Consider the following 21,886-nt stretch of genomic DNA (forward strand, 5'->3'; position numbering starts at 1 on the left):
CTAGTCTATAGTCTAGTCTATAGTCTAGTCTATAGTCTAGTTTAGTCTATAGTCTAGTCTATAGTCTAGTCTATAGTCTAGTCTATAGTCTAGTCTATAGTCTAGTCTTCTGTCTAGTCTATAGTCTAGCCTATAGTCTAGTCTTCAGTTTAGTCTATAGTCTAGTCTTCAGTCTAGTCTATAGCAAATTCGATAGTCTAGAAAATGTCTAAGGAATATCAGCTAAAAAACCTAAAAAACAAATCGATCCCAATTATACACCACCTAGCCCGAATGGGTTATAAGAAACTACTCGAAGTAAAAAGTCAACACACTTCTCGTTTGCAAACGCCAGCAACGGGAGCAACATCATCCTCAACAATCGCAAAACAAACTCGTAGAGAGAGATAAAATAATGTATAAATTTAAAATTACTTTAACAAATTTAATACAAACAAAAAACAATAACAAATAAATTAAAAGACGGACAAAAAACTTACCCAAAAATTCCAATATCTCGTGACTGACTCACAACAAAATTAAAAAATGAATTGGAGAGTATTTACTTTTTGTTGTTCTTTTTTAATACAAATTATGGCAATATTGCTTTCTCGAGATGAACGTAGAACGAAATTATATAAAATGTAAATAGCATTTAATAAATTATAAATTAAATGAAATTTCACAATTAACACGAACTCTGTTCATAGAAACTTATCGCACTCACGCTCGTGTTAAGAAAAACCCAAAGGGCTACATTGGAAACTATAAAAATAGTAAAAAATCGGACGCAAAATGTTACGGACACCCAAACGAAAATTTTGATTTTCCCTTTATTAAAAATAAAAAGGAAAATCCACAGAAAATAAAAGGTTGTTGTGGTTTTTGTTTTGTTTACGCTCTGTCGTGGGGTTTTTCTATTCCTCTCTTTATCAAATTTTTTGTTATTTTATTTTTTATGTTTTTGTTACCAACTGCTTTTTATTGAATTTATTTTTAGATTTTTTTTCTGTGTTTTAATTCACAAAATATATTTTTACTGTTGAACACTTTTTTATGTTGCAACGCAGACACTTTATTTGAAATAAATTTTTAGACTTTTTTTTAAATATATTTGTTAATTTTTTTCTTCCGCCAATTTGCGTGTACAAATTTTAATCACTTTTCTTTTTGTATCCACTTTTGTGAAACAATTTTTTATTTTATTTTTATTTATTTATCCTCTTTTCTCTTAATTATAAATTGCACAAAATAACGAAATTATATATATTTTTCATTTATTAAAAAACACGAAATCTTTAAAATACGTTTAAAAAACACACGTTGTTTGATCAGCAGTGACAAAATATCAACTGTTTTGTTGTCTTCACTTGTTTAGCCATATGATCAGTCGTTTGGTTCATCATCATTATCATTATAATCATGTGTATAGAGTTGAGTTAATTTTGTTGTTTTCACTCATTTACTAATTGTGCTCAATTACTTGTTAAATACTCAATTAAAATAAGAGCGCAGTTTTTTTAATACCCTCTCTATTTTGATTTTGTTAGTACATGAAAAATTTTTCCTATTTTAATTGTTGACATTTTTTATGTTCGAAATCATTTGTAAATTGTTAGAAAGTGGATAGTATTTTTGTTCTTTCAACTGCCTGTGTTTTTATTTAATCACAGATCACACATGTGGTTCCATAGTGTAGCGGTTATCACGTCTGCTTTACACGCAGAAGGTCTCCAGTTCGATCCTGGATGGAACCAGGGTGATACAATTTTTTTGCAAATATAATTTTCAAATTTTATAGTTTTCTTAAACACTTTCCTTACATTATTTTAATTTGCGATTCTTTAATACTTATATTCTATAGTCTAGTCTTTAGTCCAGTCTATAGCCTATAGTCTTGTCTATAGTTTAGTCTATAGTGTAGCCTATAGTCTTGTCTATGGTAAAGTCTATAGTTTTCTTTATAGTCTAGTCTATAGTAAAGTCTATAGTTTTCTTTATAGTCTAGTCTATAGTCTAGTTTATAGTCTAGTCTATAGTCTAGTCTATAGTCTAGTCTATAGTCTAGTCTATAGTCTAGTCTATAGTCTAGTCTATAGTCTAGTCTATAGTCTAGTCTATAGTCTAGTCTATAGTCTAGTCTATAGTCTAGTCTATAGTCTAGTCTACAGTCTAGTCTTATTATAGTCTAGTCTTATCATAGTTTAGTCTATAGTCTAGTCTATAATCTAGTCTATAGTAAAGTCTATAGAAAAGTCTATAGTATAGTCTAAGGTCTAGTCTATTATCTAGTCTATAGTCTAGTCTATTATCTAGTCTATTATCTAGTCTATAGTCTAGTATATATTTAGTGTAACAGACTACAATAACTAGTTTCATTATTTTTTTCATATTTAAACTTAATTTTAGAATTTTAAAATTTTGTTTTTTTTTGTTTATATACTAAAGTGATTAAAAGGATTCTGAATTTCCAAAGACCTTATTTTTATTCAATAAGCTTCTATTTAATTCAATAGGGGTGTCTATTATTCATTTCTTGAGAAAAATAATAGCAACAATACACTGCATATATTAAAAGTAATTTTGAGCAATTATCCACCATGTGGTTCCATAGTGTAGCGGTTATCACGTCTGCTTTACACGCAGAAGGTCTCCAGTTCGATCCTGGATGGAACCAAGTGGCAAATTTTTTTTTAAATTTTTTTACTTAATTTTTAATAAATAAAACTTTAATAAATTTAATTTAACAAACTTAAAAATTTTATAAATAATATACATTTTTTATAGAAATTATTCAAAAGTGATTAAACTCACATGGCAAGCAAAAAATTCCATTTCTTAAAATGTACTCAAACACTTTCACAACGAGTTTAATCATTTATTACTGAGTTTTAATACAAAAAAAAGTAACTCAAGTAAAAAATTCTTATCAGAGTTGAACAAAAAAAAAGTAAATAACATAAACTAGGGATGTAAACTATTTGATTTTATACGAAAATCTATCTAATGGATTGCCATTGTAATACAATAGGTATGTGTATGCATGTTTGAAAATCTGTGTTTTTTTTTTTTGTTTTTGTATTTGTTATTGCGTCTAAAGGTACAGTTAATGCCAAAATTTGTTTTTAGATTAAACTACTGACGTTATAAATTACTAAGTTGGTAGGAATACAAATAAAAGTTATAAAATTTTAATCATTATTTAACAACAATTTAATCGCAAACTGCATTATTATCATTGTGAAGCAACAACAAGCCATGAACGAAGATGAGTCATTTTTTGCTATTTTAAAATCAAACATTCACTCATACATAATTGTTATTGGTACTTTTTTAAAAAATACTGTTTACTTGTTTTTGTATTTCTTTAAAACAGTTGATTAACAATAAACTGTGAAATTTAAGTACATTCGTCTAAGCAAAAAGGAAAAAAATTAACAATAATATAATATAATATAATATAATATAATATAATATAATATAATATAATATAATATAATCTAGATTAGTCTATAGGCGATTCATTTCTATAGTACAGACATTAGTCCACTCTATAGTATATTCAAACAAACTATATTCCCGGCTATCGGTCATTCTATAGTACAAAACAATAATAAATATATTCTATAGCCAATTATAACGACTGCAGTACATTCCAAAGTAAAAACTATAATCTTTCCCTAGCACACCTCCCCTCCCCCTTCCGTGAATTTGCGCCTGCTATAATCTTATTGCTAATCTTATTCCAAATAACAGTCCATTATATAACCCTGGCTACAGGGTATTATATAGTCCATTTTATAGTACAAACACTATATCATTCTATAGATAAGGCTTAAGTCTAGACTATAGTTAATTTTATGGTACGCTTTATCTGATATTATATTCTTAAAAACATGCTATAGTGCAGTTTATGATCTATCCTATAACATATTCTTTAGTAGGAACTTTACTCCATTTTGTAGTCCGAACATAGTTTATTCTATTGTTAAGGCTTAGTGTAGGCTATTTTATTATTCTATACTGTGGAATCTATAGTCATGACTATAATATTTAGTTCGGGATACATTTCACCATTCCATTCTGTTATCTGTATTATGAACTATAGTTCTGGCGATGGTCTGTTGTACAATACAAACTATAGCATACATGTACATTAGAGTGCTCCAAAAAAACTAAGTTTCGAATTTTGTCCGTCCCCCCCTAAAATTGTTCTACGGGTTATAAAAATAAGTCGTACAAAAATGTAGGTCAATAGGACTACGTTAACTGGTGCCGCAACGGCTCTGAAGTTTGAAAATGCATTTACAAGGGGAAAATATGCATTTTTTTCAGTTTTCACAAAAGTTTTGTCATTAAACAATTTGTTTTGCATTTTATTGTCAAAGAATCGTAATGTACACAGAATTAGCTTTACAAAAAGATAAAAAACATAAAAATTGGTTGAAAAATGTAAAAGTTATTAAAAATTCCCCAGGCCATTATCGTGTCTTCGAGCACTTGAATTCGAAATGTGATAAAAAAATAAACAAATTTTTCAAAATATTCTAATAAAACAATGGTATTACTTAAAATACATCTGTAGTTACTTGAATATGAGTTTTTGTCCTTATAGAATAACGTAAACCTGTTCTCAGTTATGGTCGAAAAATTTTGATATTTTTAACGGTCGTTTCAAAATTCAAATTTTAGTTTTTTTGATACTTTGTTAAACAAATTTCAATATTTTTGAGAGAACTCATAGGGATTTATGGATAACAGATTAGGGAATAAAACAGTAAAAAAATTAGGTCAATACCTCTTATAGTTTGCCTGTACCTGCAATTTAAATTCAGCGGATTTCGAGAAAAACACATTTTTAAGTAATATTTTGCAAAAGTAGACTTTTTATTATATTGTTGTGTATTTTTAATGGAACCTTTTGTAAATTTATTAGTCCACATATTAAATCAAGAGTTTCGTGCAATTTGGACGCCATTAACCCATAAACTTTAAAGGATTTTGTAATATTTGCAATTTTTGATGGAAACTAGTCGAAATTGTTTCTATTTTTAGGTAGATTATCACAAAACTTAAGAAATTTATTTATTAACAACCGATATTTACAATAATAGTTAAAAAAAAATTAATTAACCCTTAAACGGCCTTGGGATCAAAATGACCACGATGTTTTAAAAACATGCCAATTTGGACATATTTCAATAAAACCCGTGTGAATTAGGTTCTAATGTTCATACATAGAAACTTTTGTTTCAGAAACTACGTGTTATTTGCATTGTTTTGTTGTTATACGAATGAGAAGAATAACAAAACAAGTTTCCGAGAACGAGAAACTCCTCACCGCGATAGAGATGGATGATATTCTTTCTCTCTCACCCAAAATCAAAAATTTCCCCAAAAAAAACAAAATCCTAGTGTGAACCGGCACTCAGGTGTTCACGTAAATTACTTCGACATTCATTAATTTCACCATATGTTTATCCCAGAATGTAGTCCATTTTACATTCTAGGACAAACTATTAAATATTCTAAACTCTTGACTAGTTTATATTCATTTCCATAGTCCAAACTATTAATAGTCTAGCTTATATTAGTTTTTTTTTCAACCCAGTCTAGTATTTACTATTATACACCAGTTTACCAGTGTAGTCCAAAACTTTAAATCATAAAAAGATCGATTTTTAATAAAAAAAAATTTAATTAGATTGATTCTTAAAATGTAGGCTATGGTATATAGGACGACTTCACACTTACCTGGTTTTATTATAAAGTTGTGCTTGTTTTATTTTCTTAAGACTCTCCATGTTGAGTCTCTTTGTGGATTTGTTTATGTTGACTATTTGCCTTCAATATGTCGTGTGGTTCCATAGTGTAGCGGTTATCACGTCTGCTTTACACGCAGAAGGTCTCCAGTTCGATCCTGGATGGAACCAAACTAAATATTGTTAATTTTTTTTTTAAATCGAACAACTTGCTAATTTTAAAAAATAAACTTTTATTATATACGTTCAAAAATCATTGCAATAAAATCTTATTTTCCAATTACTTTCCTTTCTATTGATCAGATAAATAAGTAATTTAATTAGGGAGGGTGGTGGTTAGTAAAATCCTTAAAAAAAAAAATCATTTTATTTTGTAAAATATCTATCAATTGTTACCAGATTTAAAAAAAATAGTACAAACAAAACCCGTGCTTTCTTTTTTCCTTCCACTTTTCTTGAGATTACAAATATTCTCTTCGCATTAAAAATTTAATGAAATTTATATTATTATGTCGGGACGGCGCGAACGCCATTCCCGGCTATCAAAAATTACACGCACGAGTTATTCGCATTAGGAATAATCGCGGAGGTCAACTCAGCCGAAAGTGCAATGGCCAAGCCTCACTCCGGGGGAACCGCCTTCATGATCACGGTAACCCCTACGCCAGGTAAGTATGCTTTTCTCCGCACAAATTGAAACACTTATACAAAAACTAACATTAACCAAATGAGAATTCTAAAGAATATATTAGATTTTTTTCATATAGCAACAAAGTCTTCTACACACAATACAATAAATAAAATGTGTGATTGCCATTTAACGGAAACTAAAGAAAAACTAGGGTAGTTATAAATACAAAATGTGTAGTGTATTTTGTTAAGTTAAAATAAGTGTTAAGATTATGTGAAATCATATTTTTATGTTGATTTTTCATAAATAATAATTTAATTTTTTTAAATATGTTTATATTTTATTAAAAAGCTTTAAAAAAATTTAAAAACACTGTGGAGATTTTGAAAAATCTCTAGGGTTATTTTTATTTCGTTAAGTGGGAATACCTTTTAATGGTGGTTGTTTTTGCTTTCTTTTTCTTTTCATGACAGGGATGGAAAATTTTATAGTATAGTAATATTTATTAACTAATACCAGAATTTACTTAAACAAAACGTCAAATTAAGGCAACACAAACAGATGTTTTTGATTTCATTTAATAGCCTTATTCGCTATATATTTTCGTTTAAAATATGATTGTATCTTGTTTAGTGTTCAGTTGAACATTTAAAAACTAAAATTTTTCATGTCTGAGTAATTTCCATTCCCGTAGAACAACACACCAGGGATGGCAAAGTGAATTTTAAAAATGTTCAAAACAGCATTTTTGATTCCGATTGTAAAGAACTATCTACCACAAGACGGCTTTAATGTACCGAAAATCCTGTTAGTAAAATTTAACAAAACATAAAATTATCCTACAAAAAAATAGTACCAAACTCATCCATTCTTAACTAATTTTGTTGGAAAGAGCGATAGGTTAAACAATGGACTAATCTATAGACTAGACACTGGAATACTACTTTAAAGACTAGGTAATAGGTAGGTAGAGAGTGCGTTAAATGTCTATTTGTAGTTTTACTGATTGTCTGGTTTTAATCTCTTCCTGAAAAATTCTGAAGTTTAATAGAAATTTGATCGAAATCGGTAGTCCTTTGTACTTTTAATTACTGAATTATAACTTAAAATCATAATTGTACAAATTTTTGCCAACCCTGCTATACACAGTAATAGGAAATGAGATTATAAGTCCAGTCTAAGAACCAGTATAATCCATAGCTAAGACTATAGTCTAGACATTTATTTGTATATAATTTAGAGTAAAGACTAGCGTCCCAGTATATTATGTAGACAAAAGTCCAGTCTATAATTCAGACTATAGTCATTTTAACCACCACCTGGATAACAATCTTGCCGCGATGTGGTGGCTTTAGTGTTGGCTGTGGTTCTTTTGCATTGCAAATACACTCGGCATAAGCCCTTTGTATTTGGAAGACACTGAACTCAAAAGCCTTCATGACCAAAGGTTATCCCTCCTATCCTCAATTCCCAATTTTCCTATAAACAATCCCGTCTCCTCCCCATCCCCATCCCCCACTTGTAAGGTTAAGGTGGTTGGTAGCAGTGCCGAGAATCTGAATGGCTAATCAGTGGTTAAAGAAGATTAGTCGCTAACAGCTCCCCTCCGGTGCCACGACACGGGCCGGTTGTAAATCCTAGTCTAGTCCATGTACGCCGTCACTGCATGGATCGTCTCTTCCCTTACGTGCCTACTCGTGGGACCAACATATGGAAACTAACACAGAAAAAAAACAAAAACAACGAAGAAAGGATGAGATTGGATCCTCATCCGAGGACGAACTTCTCGCCTCTAGTCAAGAGACGGTAGTGAGTCCTTCAGGTAGTGGGAATGAAAGACATAGCACTCTCCTACCCTCAAAAAGCCCGACAAATACTCCTCAATCCGACGCCAAGGCTGGCGACAATTCGAGGAAAAAAAGGCCAAAAAGGAAAAGTCAGAAAGACATCCTCAAAGCTAGATATACCAAGGCTGTTTTCATTCTCGACAAGATTGCCAAGAATGCTGCTAATGGTACACCTCATGAACGCGATGAAGATGATCGCGTCAAATATCAAGCTGTGGTGGATGAGTACCAAAAGTTTTTGGAGACCGCACCCAGCACATCCAAAATGGCTGCTGAAACCGAAAGGTCCAAGCGAAACCGCTCACAGGTTGAGGATGGTAAATCGCCAAAAAGGAGGAAGGTAATAGAAGGCAAAACCACTCCGGGACCTGTAGCCATCACGACAACTGCCAGAAGACCATTTAACGAAGTGGTGAAGGACCACCTCCTAATGGCTCTGGTTACTGAAAAAGATGGGGCCATCAACCCTGTAGTAACAGAATGGGGTGCCATTGAGTCTAAATTAACTGAGCTCGTTATGGAACACTTGCTCACTAACAAAGACGACAAGGTACCCCGTTTTGACTCCAGTGAGATTCACCGGGGATACAGGGTGATCAAATGCCTGGACGAATTCTCAAAGGGGTTCCTCAACAAATGCATCACTAAGATTAGAGATGCATGGGTAGGTTTAAGCCTTAAACTAATCCCTGCTGAGGAAATTCCAATGAGACCTCGTGCAAGAGTTTGGTTACCAAAGATGAGCGCCGAAGCACCCAAGATGTTGGAATGCCTCAAACGGCAGAATCCCAACATACACATGAATGACTGGGCTATCATCCGCACAGAACAAGGCGAAGGGCACACATGTCTAATTCTCGCCATCACAGAAGCTGGCTCCGTTGAGCTGGAGAAGGTGGGCTTTAGGCTGTTCTTGGGGTGAGGGGCGCCAAAGTAAAGGTGTTCCGGCCGACAAAATCGGGGAGTGAAGAGACGGATGAGATGGAAGCTGCCAACTCTCTGCTCACTGGCATGAAACTCTCCGAGCCACCTATTAAACCTGACAATGGCACTAAAGATAGTGCAAATTAATCTGAAGCACTCAAAGTGTGCTTCAGACAATCTACGGGTTCTCCTAGCCGAGGAAAACCTGGACATTTGCCTGGTTCAAGAACCCTGGGTCACGGACTCAGAAGTTAAAGGGTTCCCAGCATCTACATACAACATACTATATGCAAGAAGTAATGGTAGGCCACGATCATGTCTAATTGCTAAAAAATCGATTAACATTTTTCTTTGTACACAGCTTAGCTCAGAAGACCTAACAGTCGCAAAGGTCGAGCTACCGCACAACAGAAGCTTCATGATTGCCTCAAGCTATATGGCACACGAGAAGACAGCACCACCAGACGAAGTGAGCGATCTCCTGGCCGTAATTGAGACATCTGACGACATAATCCTAGGCTGTGATGCCAATGCAAGGCATACAATCTGGGGTAGCAGCGAAACTAATGAAAGGGGTGAGTCAATCTTCAATTTCATTAATACTAACAACCTAAACATATGTAACTCTGGCAACAAACCTACTTTCATTTTCCAAGTACGGATAATTATAATGGGTGGGAGGAAGTACTGGACATTACACTCATTAGCGACAGATCTAAAATATCAGTTGATAGGTGGAGGGTATCCAATGAAAAATCTTTTTCAGATCACAATTGGATCCTCTTCGATATTATATTACAAAACTCGACGGAAAAAATGGTCTATAGGAACCCAAGAAGAACCGATTGGTTCAAATATAAAGGGATCCTTAGACATAAGCTCAAGAAAACTCCAGTGGTTGATGATTCAATCACTGGGCTTGAAAAGATAGAAGAACACTTTAGCAAAGTCTTAGGTAAGGCTTTCGAAGTCTCCTGTCCAATCACAAAGGCAAAGAAAAGCTTCCCTCCATGGTGGAATTCGGAACTATCTAAGCTACGTAAGGAAACACGTAGGGCCTTTAACACATGCTACAACAATAAATCGTGGCAGCCATACCGCGACAAACTAAAAGTTTATAAGAAAGCTATAGCACTCGCAAAAAGAACCTCATGGAGAAGTTTCTGCGAATCTATAGATAACACAAAGGATTCTGCTAGACTTAGCAAAATTCTTGCTAAAGGCCAATCTAATCCAACCTATATTAAGAGGAAGGACGACACTTGGTCAGAATCCTCGGCAGAATCTCTTGACATCCTACTGAATACTCACTTCCCTGGCTGCAAAGATGCTGTCAAGGAAATCTTCACTGACAGTAGGACTCTAACGGGAATCAATGAAAATATCATCTCTTATGATAGAATCTCATGGGCGATTGATAGTTTTTCCCCTTTCAAATCACCAGGGCCTGATGGCATTTTGCCAAAGATGTTACAAAGTGCAAAAGAATATATCATCCCCTGGCTTCATAGAATATACACGCTCAGCCTCTCTCTCAACCATGTTCCGGTAAACTGGAGAAAGGTTAAGGTCGTTTTTATTCCCAAAGCTGGCAAAAGGAGTCATGAAAATGCGAAGGACTTTCGTCCAATTAGTCTTTCATCTTTTCAACTCAAAACGCTGGAAAGACTCATCGACTCACATATTAGGCAACGGCTAGAGAGCTCATCACGGCTTTCAACCAGTCAACATGCCTACCTTAAAGGACGATCTACTGAGACAGCTCTACATGAGGTTGTAAGAGTTATAGAAAGATCCCTCGAATTCAAACAATACACTATGGGAGCCTTCTTAGACATAGAAGGTGCCTTCAATAACGTAAATACTTCTGCAATTCAACAAGCTCTCGCTAATCTGGATGTTGAAGAATATATCAGCAACTGGTTGGTAACTATGTTGAAATCTAGAATTATTACTGCAAGTCTTGGTAACAGCGTTAAGTCCAAACGAGTTGAACGAGGCACACCTCAGGGCGGTGTAATCTCTCCACTACTTTGGCTTATCGTTGTTAATACGATTCTTAAGGAACTGGACAACAGAGGGATAAAGGTCGTTGCCTATGCGGACGACGTTGTGATACTGGTATCAGGAATGTTCCCAGACGTGATTAGCGATATTATGTCTGGTGCTACTCAGTAATTGGGCCACAGACAGTGGTCTAGGAGTAAATCCAAGTAAGACAGAACTGGTACTATTCACAACAAAGACCAAGATTCCAAGCTTCAACCTGCCACGGTTAAAAAACCGCGAAATCCCCTTATCAAACAATGCCAAATATCTAGGAACTATTCTAGACTCCAAATTATCATGGAAACTCAACATCCAGCACAGAGTCAAGAAGGCAACGGTCGCCTACTATACCTGTCGTAAGATGTTTGGAATGAAATGGGGACTTAGTCCCAACATAGTTAAATGGATGTACACAGCCATAGTACGTCCTATTCTTACATACGGATCTCTTGTATGGTGGACTTCAACTAAGAAGAAGTTTGTTGTGGATCAACTATACAAAGTTCAGAGATCAGCATGCATTGGGATAACAGGTGCCATAAGAACTAGTCCTTCAGAAGCTCTGAACACTATATTGCATATCCTACCCATAGATCTGCACATAATGACCATATCTGCTTGTAGCGCAGTAAGACTTAACTCATCCGGAAGTTGGATATCAAGAACATATGGACACGCTAAGATTTTAAGCTTGCTACCTCCAATCTTGAACCAACCATCCGACTATATTACCCCACACACGGACTTTGATAGAGTCTTCAAAGTCAGAGTTCCTTCCAGGAGCGAGTGGTGTAGAGGTAATCTACCGAGCGAATATACCACCAGAATCTTTACAGATGGTTCTAAAATGAACTGCGGCGTTGGTTCTGGTGTCTTTTGTGAAGAAGCTGGGGTAAGTATATCCCATCGTCTTCCCAACAACTGTAGTGTCTTTCAGGCTGAAATTTTTGCGATAATGTCAGCCTGTAGGGTGTTACATGACCTCAATATTCGCGGCAACATAGGAATCTTTGTCGATAGTCAAGCGGCACTTCTCTCACTAAACTCTTATACTACTACTTCCTTATTAGTCAGACAATGCAAGAAGGATCTGTCAATGCTGGGTCGGCTGTCTGACATTACCCTTGTTTGGGTCCCTGCGCATAGGGACTACTACGGTAATGAACAGGCAGATGAGCTTGCAAGAACGGGATCTGCTCTTGATATCTCCGACGCCGTTCCAGTAGCAACTCCGTTAAGTTATATCAAGAGCAATATCCTCAGATTCTTTCTTCAAAAAGCTGAAAACAGATGGAATAACCTAGACACATGTAAAGGGGCCAAGTTATTGTGGCCCTCCTTCAATGAGAAACGCACAAGACACCTTATAAATCGAAGTAGGCGGGACATATCGAGGCTGATAGCAGTAATAACAGGACACTGGGTAATAGGCAGACACGCAAGTCGGCTTGGGCTCCCTTTCAATGATCACTGTCGCAGTTGCAAAGACAGGGAAAAGGAAGAAACGGTCTTCCATCTCCTCTGTGAATGCCCTGCTCTGGCCGTAAAGAGAAACCGCTTCCTTGGCAATTACTTCATATCTAACCTTGGCGAGATATCTGTCTTTAGGCTTAATGATATCCTCAGATTTCTCACAGCTACGGGCTGGATCTAATACTACAAATTCAACATCTGACGAGTGGAGTGGTCCGGTCAAAACGGGGTCTCTTTGACTCTACTTGACAGTTCGCGTGTAGTGAACTACCACGTAAACCAACCAACCAATAGTCATTTTAAAATCCCAGGCTATGGTCTATTATATACGCCTGACCATGTATATTGTAGTCTGTAGTCCAGACTTTGGCTTGTAGTTCCGACTACAGTCTAGTGTAAAATGTAGCCTATAGCCTAGACTCTTATCTAGTCTTTAGTCTAGACTCTTGTCTAGTCTTTAGTCTAGACTATCGTCTAGTCTTTAGTCCAGACTCTCGTCTAGTCTTTAGTCCAAACTCTCGTCTAGTTTTTAGTCTAAAATCTCGTCTACTCTTTACTACACTAGTACTAATCGAATGTATAGTTAAAAATTTTGAAAAATATATCTTTATATTTCAGAATATAGTTCTGACAATAACTGTGAACAAAAATATATAAAATTGAAACTGCCGGTCCACACTAGGAATCTTTTTTAGGGAAACTTTTGATTTTGCGTGGGAGAGAATGAGAAAGAATATCATTTATCTCTCTTGCGGTACGGAGTTTCTCGTACTCGGAAACTTTTTTTGTAATTCTTCCCATTCGTACAACAAATCAATGCAATTAATACGTAGTTTCTGAAACAAAAGTTTCTATGTGTGGACATTAAGGAAACTTCAAAAGAGAATTAAGAAAAAGTTTCTCAACAAAAGTTTCCTAATGTGGACTAGGTCTAACAATTGGAAATTATATAAAATTATGCCGATTTATTTACAGTTTTTCAAAGACCAATATGACGTTTTAACATTCAAATTGTCTGGCATCATCATACATAAACTGCCAGCTGCTCACTGACAGTGTCAACATTTTTACTGCAGCAAAAAAAATATATAGAACAAATAATCAACGAAAAGTCGTCAGTTTTTTTAAAGTTTAATAAGATTTTTCTTGTAATTACAATTTAAAATCTACTTTAATTATAGAAAAAAAAAAACAAGTTTGCATTAAAAAAATAAAATCTACTTTAATTTCTACTTGCTATTAAATACAATTCTCCAACTACAATAGAAAGCAGTGCTGCCTTGAAAACACTGCCACTTTCTACATTATTTTATTTTTCTTTGATAGTTGAAATCACAAAGTATTACAATGAAAAAAGAGGAAAAAATAATCGAATTTGTAAGAGATAATCCAGAATTATGGAATAAATATGATATTGATTTTAAAAATACTAAACTTAAGGATAAGAAATGGAATAAAATCGCTACAAGTTTAGGTATATCAGGTAATTTATTTCATATTAAGTATTAGCATGGAAATAAGAGCAATTTTATTCCAGAGGATGCTGCTAAAAAACGTTGGAAAACAATAAGAGACCGTTATTTTCGAATTTCAAAACTAGAGGAATACGCTTTACTAAATCAACAAGGACATGTTACGAAATACAAATATGCTGATATGTTGGGATTTCTTAAAGGCAATAGCACACAAAATAAAAGAAGGTAAATACATACATATGTATATATTTGGTAATTTTGTTAAAGAAATTTTAAAATTTGAATTTTTGTTTTTTATTTATATTTAGTTCCTTAAATAATTCTTCTGACGATTCTAATAACCTTAATCTTAATACTCATGAATTTTTAACGGAAACTGAGGAAAATTCTATTAAATATGAATATATTGATGGTATTGAAGAAACCCCTAACGAAAATCATGATAATTCCTCAATAATGGAGCCGTTAGAGAATAGTTTTCAGCGTGAAGATGAAAAAATAGAAACGAAACCTGCTATTTCTAACAATAATTCTCCGGCTCATCTTTTTATGATGAGTTTAGCTCTGCAAATTGATAGGGCTAATTTAAGTATTGATTCCTTTTTAAATCTTCAAATAAAAATGTTGCAATTAGTGAAAGATGAAATAAAACAACAAAAATAAAATGTGAATGCTCTTTTTTTATTGATTTTTACTTAAAAATATATTGGCTCTTCGGAATAAAATCATTACTATTTTAAAGCTAGGTCCAAGTAAGAAATTCCATTATAGTACAGTCTATAGTCTAGTCTATATTTTAGTTTATAGTCTACAGTGTAGTCTATATTTTAGTTTATAGTCTAGTCTAAAGTCTAGTGTACAGTCTAGTATATATCCTAGTCTAGTCTACAGTCTAGTCTACAGTATATTCTATTCTAGTCTACAGTCTAGTCAATATTCTAGTCTATATTCTAGTCTATAGTCTATTCTATAGTCTAGTCTATAGTCTATTCTATAGTCTAGTCTATAGTCTATTCTATAGTCTATTCTGTAGTCTAGTCTATAGTCTATTCTATAGTCTAGTCTATAGTCTAGTCTATAGTCTAGTCTATAGTCTAGTCTATAGTCTAGTCTATAGTCTAGTCTATAGTCTAGTCTATAGTCTAGTCTATAGTCTAGTCTATAGTCTAGTCTATAGTCTAGTCTATAGTCTAATCTATAGTCTAGTCTATAGTCTAGTCTATAGTCTAGTCTATAGTCTAGTCTATAGTCTAGTCTATAGTCTAGTCTATAGTCTAGTCTATAGTCTAGTCTATAGTCTAGTCTATAGTCTAGTCTATAGTCTAGTCTATAGTCTAGTCTATAGTCTAGTCTATAGTCTAGTCTATAGTCTAGTCTATAGTCTAGTCTATAGTCTAGTCTATAGTCTAGTCTATAGTCTAGTCTATAGTCTAGTCTATAGTCTAGTCTATAGTCTAGTCTATAGTCTAGTCTATAGTCTAGTCTATATAGTCTAGTCTATAGTCTAGTCTATAGTCTAGTCTATAGTCTAGTCTATAGTCTAGTCTATAGTCTAGTCTATAGTCTAGTCTATAGTCTAGTCTATAGTCTAGTCTATAGTCAAGTCTATAGTCTAGCCTATAGTCTAGTCTATAGTCTAGTCTATAGTCTAGTCTATAGTCTAGTCTATAGTCTAGTCTATAGTCTAGTCTATAGTCTAGTCTATAGTCTAGTCTATAGTCTAGTCTATAGTCTAGTCTATAGTCTAGTCTATAGTCTAGTCTATAGTCTAGTCTATAGTCTAGTCTATAGTCTAGTCTATAGTCTAGTCTATAGTCTAGTCTATAGTCTAGTCTATAGTCTAGTCTATAGTCTAGTCTATAGTCTAGTCTATAGTCTAGTCTATAGTCTAGTCTATAGTCTAGTCTATAGTCTAGTCTATAGTCTAGTCTATAGTCTAGTCTATAGTCTAGTCTATAGTCTAGTCTATAGTCTAGTCTATAGTCTAGTCTATAGTCTAGTCTATAGTCTAGTCTATAGTCTAGTCTATAGTCTAGTCTATAGTCTAGTCTATAGTCTAGTCTATAGTCTAGTCTATAGTCTAGTCTATAGTCTAGTCTATAGTCTAGTCTATAGTCTAGTCTATAGTCTAGTCTATAGTCTAGTCTATAGTCTAGTCTATAGTCTAGTCTATAGTCTAGTCTATAGTCTAGTCTATAGTCTAGTCTATAGTCTAGTCTAGTCTATAGTCTAGTCTATAGTCTAGTCTATAGTCTAGTCTATAGTCTAGTCTATAGTCTAGTCTATAGTCTAGTCTATAGTCTAGTCTATAGTCTAGTCTATAGTCTAGTCTATAGTCTAGTCTATAGTCTAGTCTATAGTCTAGTCTATAGTCTAGTCTATAGTCTAGTCTATAGTCTAGTCTATAGTCTAGTCTATAGTCTAGTCTATAGTCTAGTCTATAGTCTAGTCTATAGTCTAGTCTATAGTCTAGTCTATAGTCTAGTCTATAGTCTAGTCTATAGTCTAGTCTATAGTCTAGTCTATAGTCTAGTCTATAGTCTAGTCTATAGTCTAGTTTATAGTCTAGTTTATAGTCTAGTTTATAGTCTAGTCTATAGTCTAGTCTATAGTCTAGTCTATAGTCTAGTCTATAGTCTAGTCTATAGTCTAGTCTATAGTCTAGTCTATAGTCTAGTCTATAGTCTAGTCTATAGTCTAGTCTATAGTCTAGTCTATAGTCTAATCTATAGTCTAGTCTATGCGGTTGACGATGGGAAGGCGGTTTAGTGAGTAGGTGACGCAAAACATAGTTGAATCTCACATAATGGATAATTAACAGTTATTCATATCTATGAAGATTCCGCACCCCATATCAAAAAAAAAAGTCTAGTCTATTATCTAGTCTCTAGTCTATATTATAGTCTATAGTCTATAACCTAGTGTATATTTTAGTCTATAGTCCAGTCTATAAGCTAGTCTAGTTTACAGTCTAGTCTATTGTCTAGTCTATAGTCTCGTCTATAATCTAGTCTACAGTCTAATCTACAGTCTAGTCTATAGTCTAGTGTACAGTCTAGTCTATAGTCTTGTCTATAGTCTAGTCTACAGTCTAGTCTAAAGTCTAGTGTATAGCCTAGTATAGTCTATAGTCTAGTCTATAATCTAGTATATAGTCTAGTCTACAGTCTTGTCTATAGTCTAGTTTAGTTTATAGTCTAGTCTAGTCTATAGTCTAGTTTAGTCTATAGTCTAGTCTAGTTTAGTCTATAGTCTAGTCTAGTTAATAGTGTAGTCTATAGTCAAGTCTATTCTACAGTCTATTCTATAGTCTAGTCCATAGTGTAGTCTATAGTCTATAATCTAGTATATAGTCTGGCCTATAATCGGGTCTCTAGTCTAGTCTAAATCTAGTCTCTAGTCTATATTATAGTCTATAGTCTATAACCTAATGTATATTTTAGTCTATAGTCTAGTATATAGTCCAATCTATAGTCCAGTCTATAAGCTAGTCTATAGCTTAATCTATAGTCTAATCTATAACCTAGCCTAGTCTACAGTACAGTCTTTAAAGTATAATCTAGACTATAGTCTAGTCTATAATCTAGTCTAATGTTTAATCTGTAATCTACTCTATAGTTTAATCTATAATCTAGTCTAAAGTGTAGTCTAGTTTATAGTATAGTATAGTCTATAGTCCAGTCTATAGTCTAATCTATTCTACAGCCTAGTCTAGTCTATAGTATAGTCTAGTCGATAGTCTACTCTATGATCCGGTCTATAGTCCAATCTATAGTCCAGACTACACTTATATATCATATAAAATATTGTCTGTAGTTAAGACTCTGTCCGATTTAAAATAAATATTATAAGTAATTCCATTCTATTCTAGATTATATTCTAGTGTAAAGTAAGCACTGTAGTCTAGTTTATAGCCCAGATTATAGTCTAGTTTTAAGTCCTATTATGAGTTCATTATAGTGTATATAGTTTTAAAATCGGATCCATTCTATTTGTTCTCCGTTCAGGTATTAATCCCAATTTTCCCTTTAATTTATGAAATCATCGATTTAAAACGTTATACAGTTCTTTTGTTTCTGCTCATTTTATATAAATGTTAAAATTTTTATTATATTAATAATATGTAAATGATACTAATGAAGCACATACATACATAATTATTAATAATTGCGCTTATGTTGAAAATAAAACATAATTAAAATTAAAAATATTGCACTTATATTAATATATTAAAGAAAAGTAAAAAAGCTGATGGAAAATTACTTATATATTAAACTTAATTAAATAATAAAAATATATATAATGAATATTCGCCTGAAATTGTCTTACGGATTTGATAATAAATGAAAGCAATAATAAGTTAAAAATAATGCTAAAATAAACCAGCATTGAGTACGTAAAAGTGATGCGAAGAAACCCGACGACAATTGAGTTGTATCGATAAAGTATGTTCCCATTCTCTCTTGGGGAGGATAAAAAATATCACCTCAATATCGTCGGGCGGTAGTCGGTCGGGGTACACCCGAGGTGCGAGGACGAGCAGTAGCAATTGATGATTTAGCCCTAACGGGTTGGGTAACCGAATCCGAATTGTAACTGAGATAAACATGAGAGAGATCAATAAAATCGTTGGTGTCTTTGGCTGAAGCTTTAGAATCAGTTATATGTTTGCGCATATTGTTACCGGTGTAGGCTACACATTTTAATTGCCATTCACCTATATCCTCATTCCAATGGGTATATTGGTTGATCATTGATTGATATTCTTTGGGTATGTAAGAGTTTAAGACCAATTCACATAAAGCCAATTCACGTGATAAAGAACGTATGTTTTCATAAATGGCCTCTTTTTCACGTTGATGTTCTTGCTGCTGATCGGCTAGCTCGGATTTAACACCCATTAACATTTGCATAACACGATGTATCTTTTTGGTAATTCCCGTATTGGCCTCTTGTAAGGAGGAATAACGTTCTTCTATATCTATGCGTTCCGTTTCCTTCTGCTGTAATGTCTCTCTTAAAGTTTGTTCAGCCTTTTCACGCTCTTCCAGCTCACGCAGAGACTGTTCCAATAGTTTCTCCTGGCATTGGGCTTTTTCTAGAAGATTTTCTCCTCCCACCAGAATCTTTCCTTCCAGAGACATAAGCTTATTTCTTAGTTGTTCTTGTTCAGTTTTGGTTTTTGATATCTCTAGCTGATGTTCGTGTTTACGTTTTTCCAAAGCCTCTTTTTTGGCCAATTTAAGCTCACGTTGTTTTTGTTTTTCCAAAGCTTTTTCGGTTAATTGATTTTGTGCCTCGGCCAATACTTCCATTTCAATTTCATCATCATCCTCTTCCTCATCGACTTCCTCTTCCTCCTCGATTTGTGGTTCCTCTTCATAGCCTTCCTCCAATTGTTTACGCAAACGTTCAATTTCCTCTTGAAAGTGTCGAAGTAAAGCATCTTTGGGTTCTTCATTAATATGCATACGATTTTGAATGTTTTTAGTGCGACTGGCGTAACGTAAAGTGGAAATGGTTTCCATATAATTGGTATCGGCCGGTGAGATGGTTGCACACATGACAGTCTTCGAATTTCCACCCAAAGAATCTTGCAAAAGACGTGTTAGTTTAGAATTTCTATAGGGTATGTGTGAACTTTTGCCATCGACTAAAGCACTAATGACATTACCCAATACTGATAGCGAAAGATTAATCTTTGTGGCTTCCTTTAAACGCTGACCAGTGGCCTGGGTTTTACTTTGCCTTTCTGAACCGGCCAAATCTACCAATTGCAATTTACCCATACGCACATGTTGCTGCCCACCTTCAGCCAATTCACTGCGTTCCACCGTTATGGAAAATATTGCATGTGACCTAGAAGATTCCGAATTCATTTTGGTAGCTCCCACCACACGATTCTTATTGCCCAATTTCATTATATTCTCCAAATCATCGGCATTGTGCACCACATAACCACTTAAATCCTTGACAAACACTCCAATATCTGGTCTTTCTTTTACTTCCAAACTTTTGGTGACATCTTTACCCAACAGATCTCTGACCTCTTCATTATAGATTTCCATGTAACTTACTCTGACCAAAAACTTTTGATTCTCCTTGGCCTTGGCAATGTGACCAAAAATATGTGCAAAGGCATTGGGTATTATGCCCTTAGTTTGTGGTGACTTAGGATTACCGGACATGGTATAGGTTTTACCTGTACCCGTTTGGCCATAAGCCAATATGGTACCATTGTAACCTTCTAAAACCTTCTCCACAATGGGCCGGGCCGTATCGACATACAGATCCAATTGACTGCTTTCGCCATCGAAAACATTATCGAAATAATAATTTTTGGGCGGCTCATTAGTGGTGGCATTGGGCTTTACCACCGTAATGGCTCTCTTCAGTTTGTCAATTTTAATGACCGACAAGGCCCCTGCCTGCAGCTCATTTTTATCCATGGGCCTTGCTCTCACTACGACACGCACATTTTCCACTTCTGCTTCCTGTTCTTGGGTTGCTTGCTCGTTGGTCATTTTTTTCAATTGAATTATTTTAAGTTCTTTTAATTAATAATTTTCTTTGTGTGGAATGCAAAAATTTGGTTGCTTAGATAATTTTCCAAAATAATTATTGATTTTTTTGTTGTTGCTAACAGCTGACGCATTCTATTTTCTCGCATTTTCCTTTTATGATGTTTTTTATTGTCAAGTCTTCTTTTTCTTCTTTTCTATACATGGTTATAATAACAACAACAAAACAAATTAAACGCCATAGTTGTACTATATGGTAGTAAATATTTGATGTAGGTGAAAGTTTACAACACGCGTTGTATGCGGCAACGCTTTTTACGCTTTTCAAAATTCTCGCGCTTTATAAGCTGCAATTTACACACCACGCTTCAATATGATTTTTCTTTTAATGATTTTTAAATTTTTACTGTTTATAAAAACATAATTTTAAGTTTTCATTTAAATTTTTAATAATTTTCCTTCATTGTTGGTGAAATTTATTTCATATTAGAATATTTTTATTCTACATTAAACGTAATACAACCCTGATCACCTGCCGACTCATCAAAAGTTGAAAGTTGCTGAGTATACTCAGTATATAGTATACTTTTCGCAGCAGACACGTTACAAACTAGTAGGGTTCTATAGTTGAAACGAAAAGTCGACTTTTCGACTTTTTGCATTTTTTAAAAAGTTGATTATTTGACTTTTCGACTTTTTTCATTTAATTAAAAGTCTACTTTTAGACTTTTTCCTACTTTTTTAGACTTTTTTCGACTTTTAGACTTTTCGACTTTTTGATTTTTTCGACTTTATGACTATTTTCGACTTCTTTCCGGCTATTTTTAGAGCTTTTGACTTTTTTCCCCTTTTTTTAAATTTTTGTCTATTTTTGACTTGTTTCTACAACTTTTTTAGAAAATTTAAAAAGTCGAAAAGTCTAAGTCGACTATTTTGTTCCAAAAAAGTCGATAACTCGACTATCGACTGTGAAAAAAGTCGAAAAGTCGACTTTGTTAATAAAAGTCGAGAAGTCTGAAAGTCGAAAAAAGTCAAGAAGTCTGAAAGTCGAAAAAAGTCGATAAAGGTCGATAAGTCGAAAAAAATCGAACAAAGTCGAAAAGTGGAAAAAAGTCGAAAAAAGTCGTAAAAAGTCGAAAAGAGTCGAAAAGTCGACTATTTATAAAATACTTAAAGTCGAAAAGTCTAAAAGTCAATTTTTAATTAAATGAAAAAAGTCGAAAAA

At 33.8% G+C, this 21,886-nt stretch overlaps 2 protein-coding genes, 1 long non-coding RNA gene and 4 other non-coding genes across 13 annotated transcripts in view; 4 read left to right on the forward strand and 3 right to left on the reverse strand.

Annotated features, from left to right (window-relative positions):
• Window positions 1–1,337, reverse strand: part of LOC124419966 — a 36,587-nt gene extending 35,250 nt beyond the window's left edge. The window contains exons 1-2 of one of the 2 annotated variants that reach the window (XR_006940957.1): window positions 951–1,337; window positions 480–744 (exon numbers count right to left, since the gene is read on the reverse strand). This is a non-coding gene — a long non-coding RNA (uncharacterized LOC124419966). Of the gene's footprint in view, window positions 1–479 lie in introns of both variants that reach the window. The other variant, XR_006940956.1, reaches the window with a different exon arrangement.
• A 326-nt stretch (window positions 1,338–1,663) lies between these two features.
• On the forward strand, window positions 1,664–1,736 carry Trnav-uac. The gene has a single exon. It is a non-coding gene; the product is annotated as a tRNA-Val (tRNA).
• Window positions 1,737–2,583: 847 nt separating this feature from the next.
• On the forward strand, window positions 2,584–2,656 carry Trnav-uac. Its single transcript has one exon. It is a non-coding gene; the product is annotated as a tRNA-Val (tRNA).
• A 3,183-nt stretch (window positions 2,657–5,839) lies between these two features.
• Window positions 5,840–5,912, forward strand: Trnav-uac. The gene has a single exon. It is a non-coding gene; the product is annotated as a tRNA-Val (tRNA).
• A 340-nt stretch (window positions 5,913–6,252) lies between these two features.
• Window positions 6,253–6,417, reverse strand: LOC111688845. The gene has a single exon (XR_002762862.1). It is a non-coding gene; the product is annotated as a U1 spliceosomal RNA (small nuclear RNA).
• A 1,281-nt stretch (window positions 6,418–7,698) lies between these two features.
• The window catches only part of LOC124418445, a 29,739-nt gene continuing 15,551 nt past the window's right edge, over window positions 7,699–21,886 (forward strand). For 2 of the 6 annotated variants that reach the window (XR_006940951.1, XR_006940952.1), the window contains exons 1-2: window positions 7,699–9,445; window positions 9,505–9,718. Coding sequence is in view for 1 of the 6 variants with exons in the window: in XM_046951267.1 (XP_046807223.1) it covers window positions 9,668–9,718; window positions 13,992–14,148; window positions 14,203–14,365; window positions 14,449–14,803 (726 nt within the window). In the remaining 5 variants the exon portion in view is untranslated. Of the gene's footprint in view, window positions 9,446–9,504; window positions 9,719–13,640; window positions 13,927–13,991; window positions 14,149–14,202; window positions 14,366–14,448; window positions 14,812–21,886 lie in introns of those variants that run through there. The other 4 variants (XM_046951267.1, XR_006940954.1, XR_006940953.1 and 1 more) reach the window with 4 other exon arrangements.
• Window positions 18,321–21,008, reverse strand: LOC111688841 (kinesin-like protein KIF3A). Its single transcript, XM_023451355.2, has one exon. It carries the CDS (start codon window positions 20,662–20,664, stop codon window positions 18,628–18,630), a length of 2,037 nt encoding a protein of 678 aa, XP_023307123.2. The 5' UTR covers window positions 20,665–21,008; the 3' UTR covers window positions 18,321–18,627.

This window comes from Lucilia cuprina, chromosome 5 (assembly GCF_022045245.1).
Source record: "Lucilia cuprina isolate Lc7/37 chromosome 5, ASM2204524v1, whole genome shotgun sequence".
Lineage (NCBI taxonomy): Eukaryota > Metazoa > Arthropoda > Insecta > Diptera > Calliphoridae > Lucilia > Lucilia cuprina.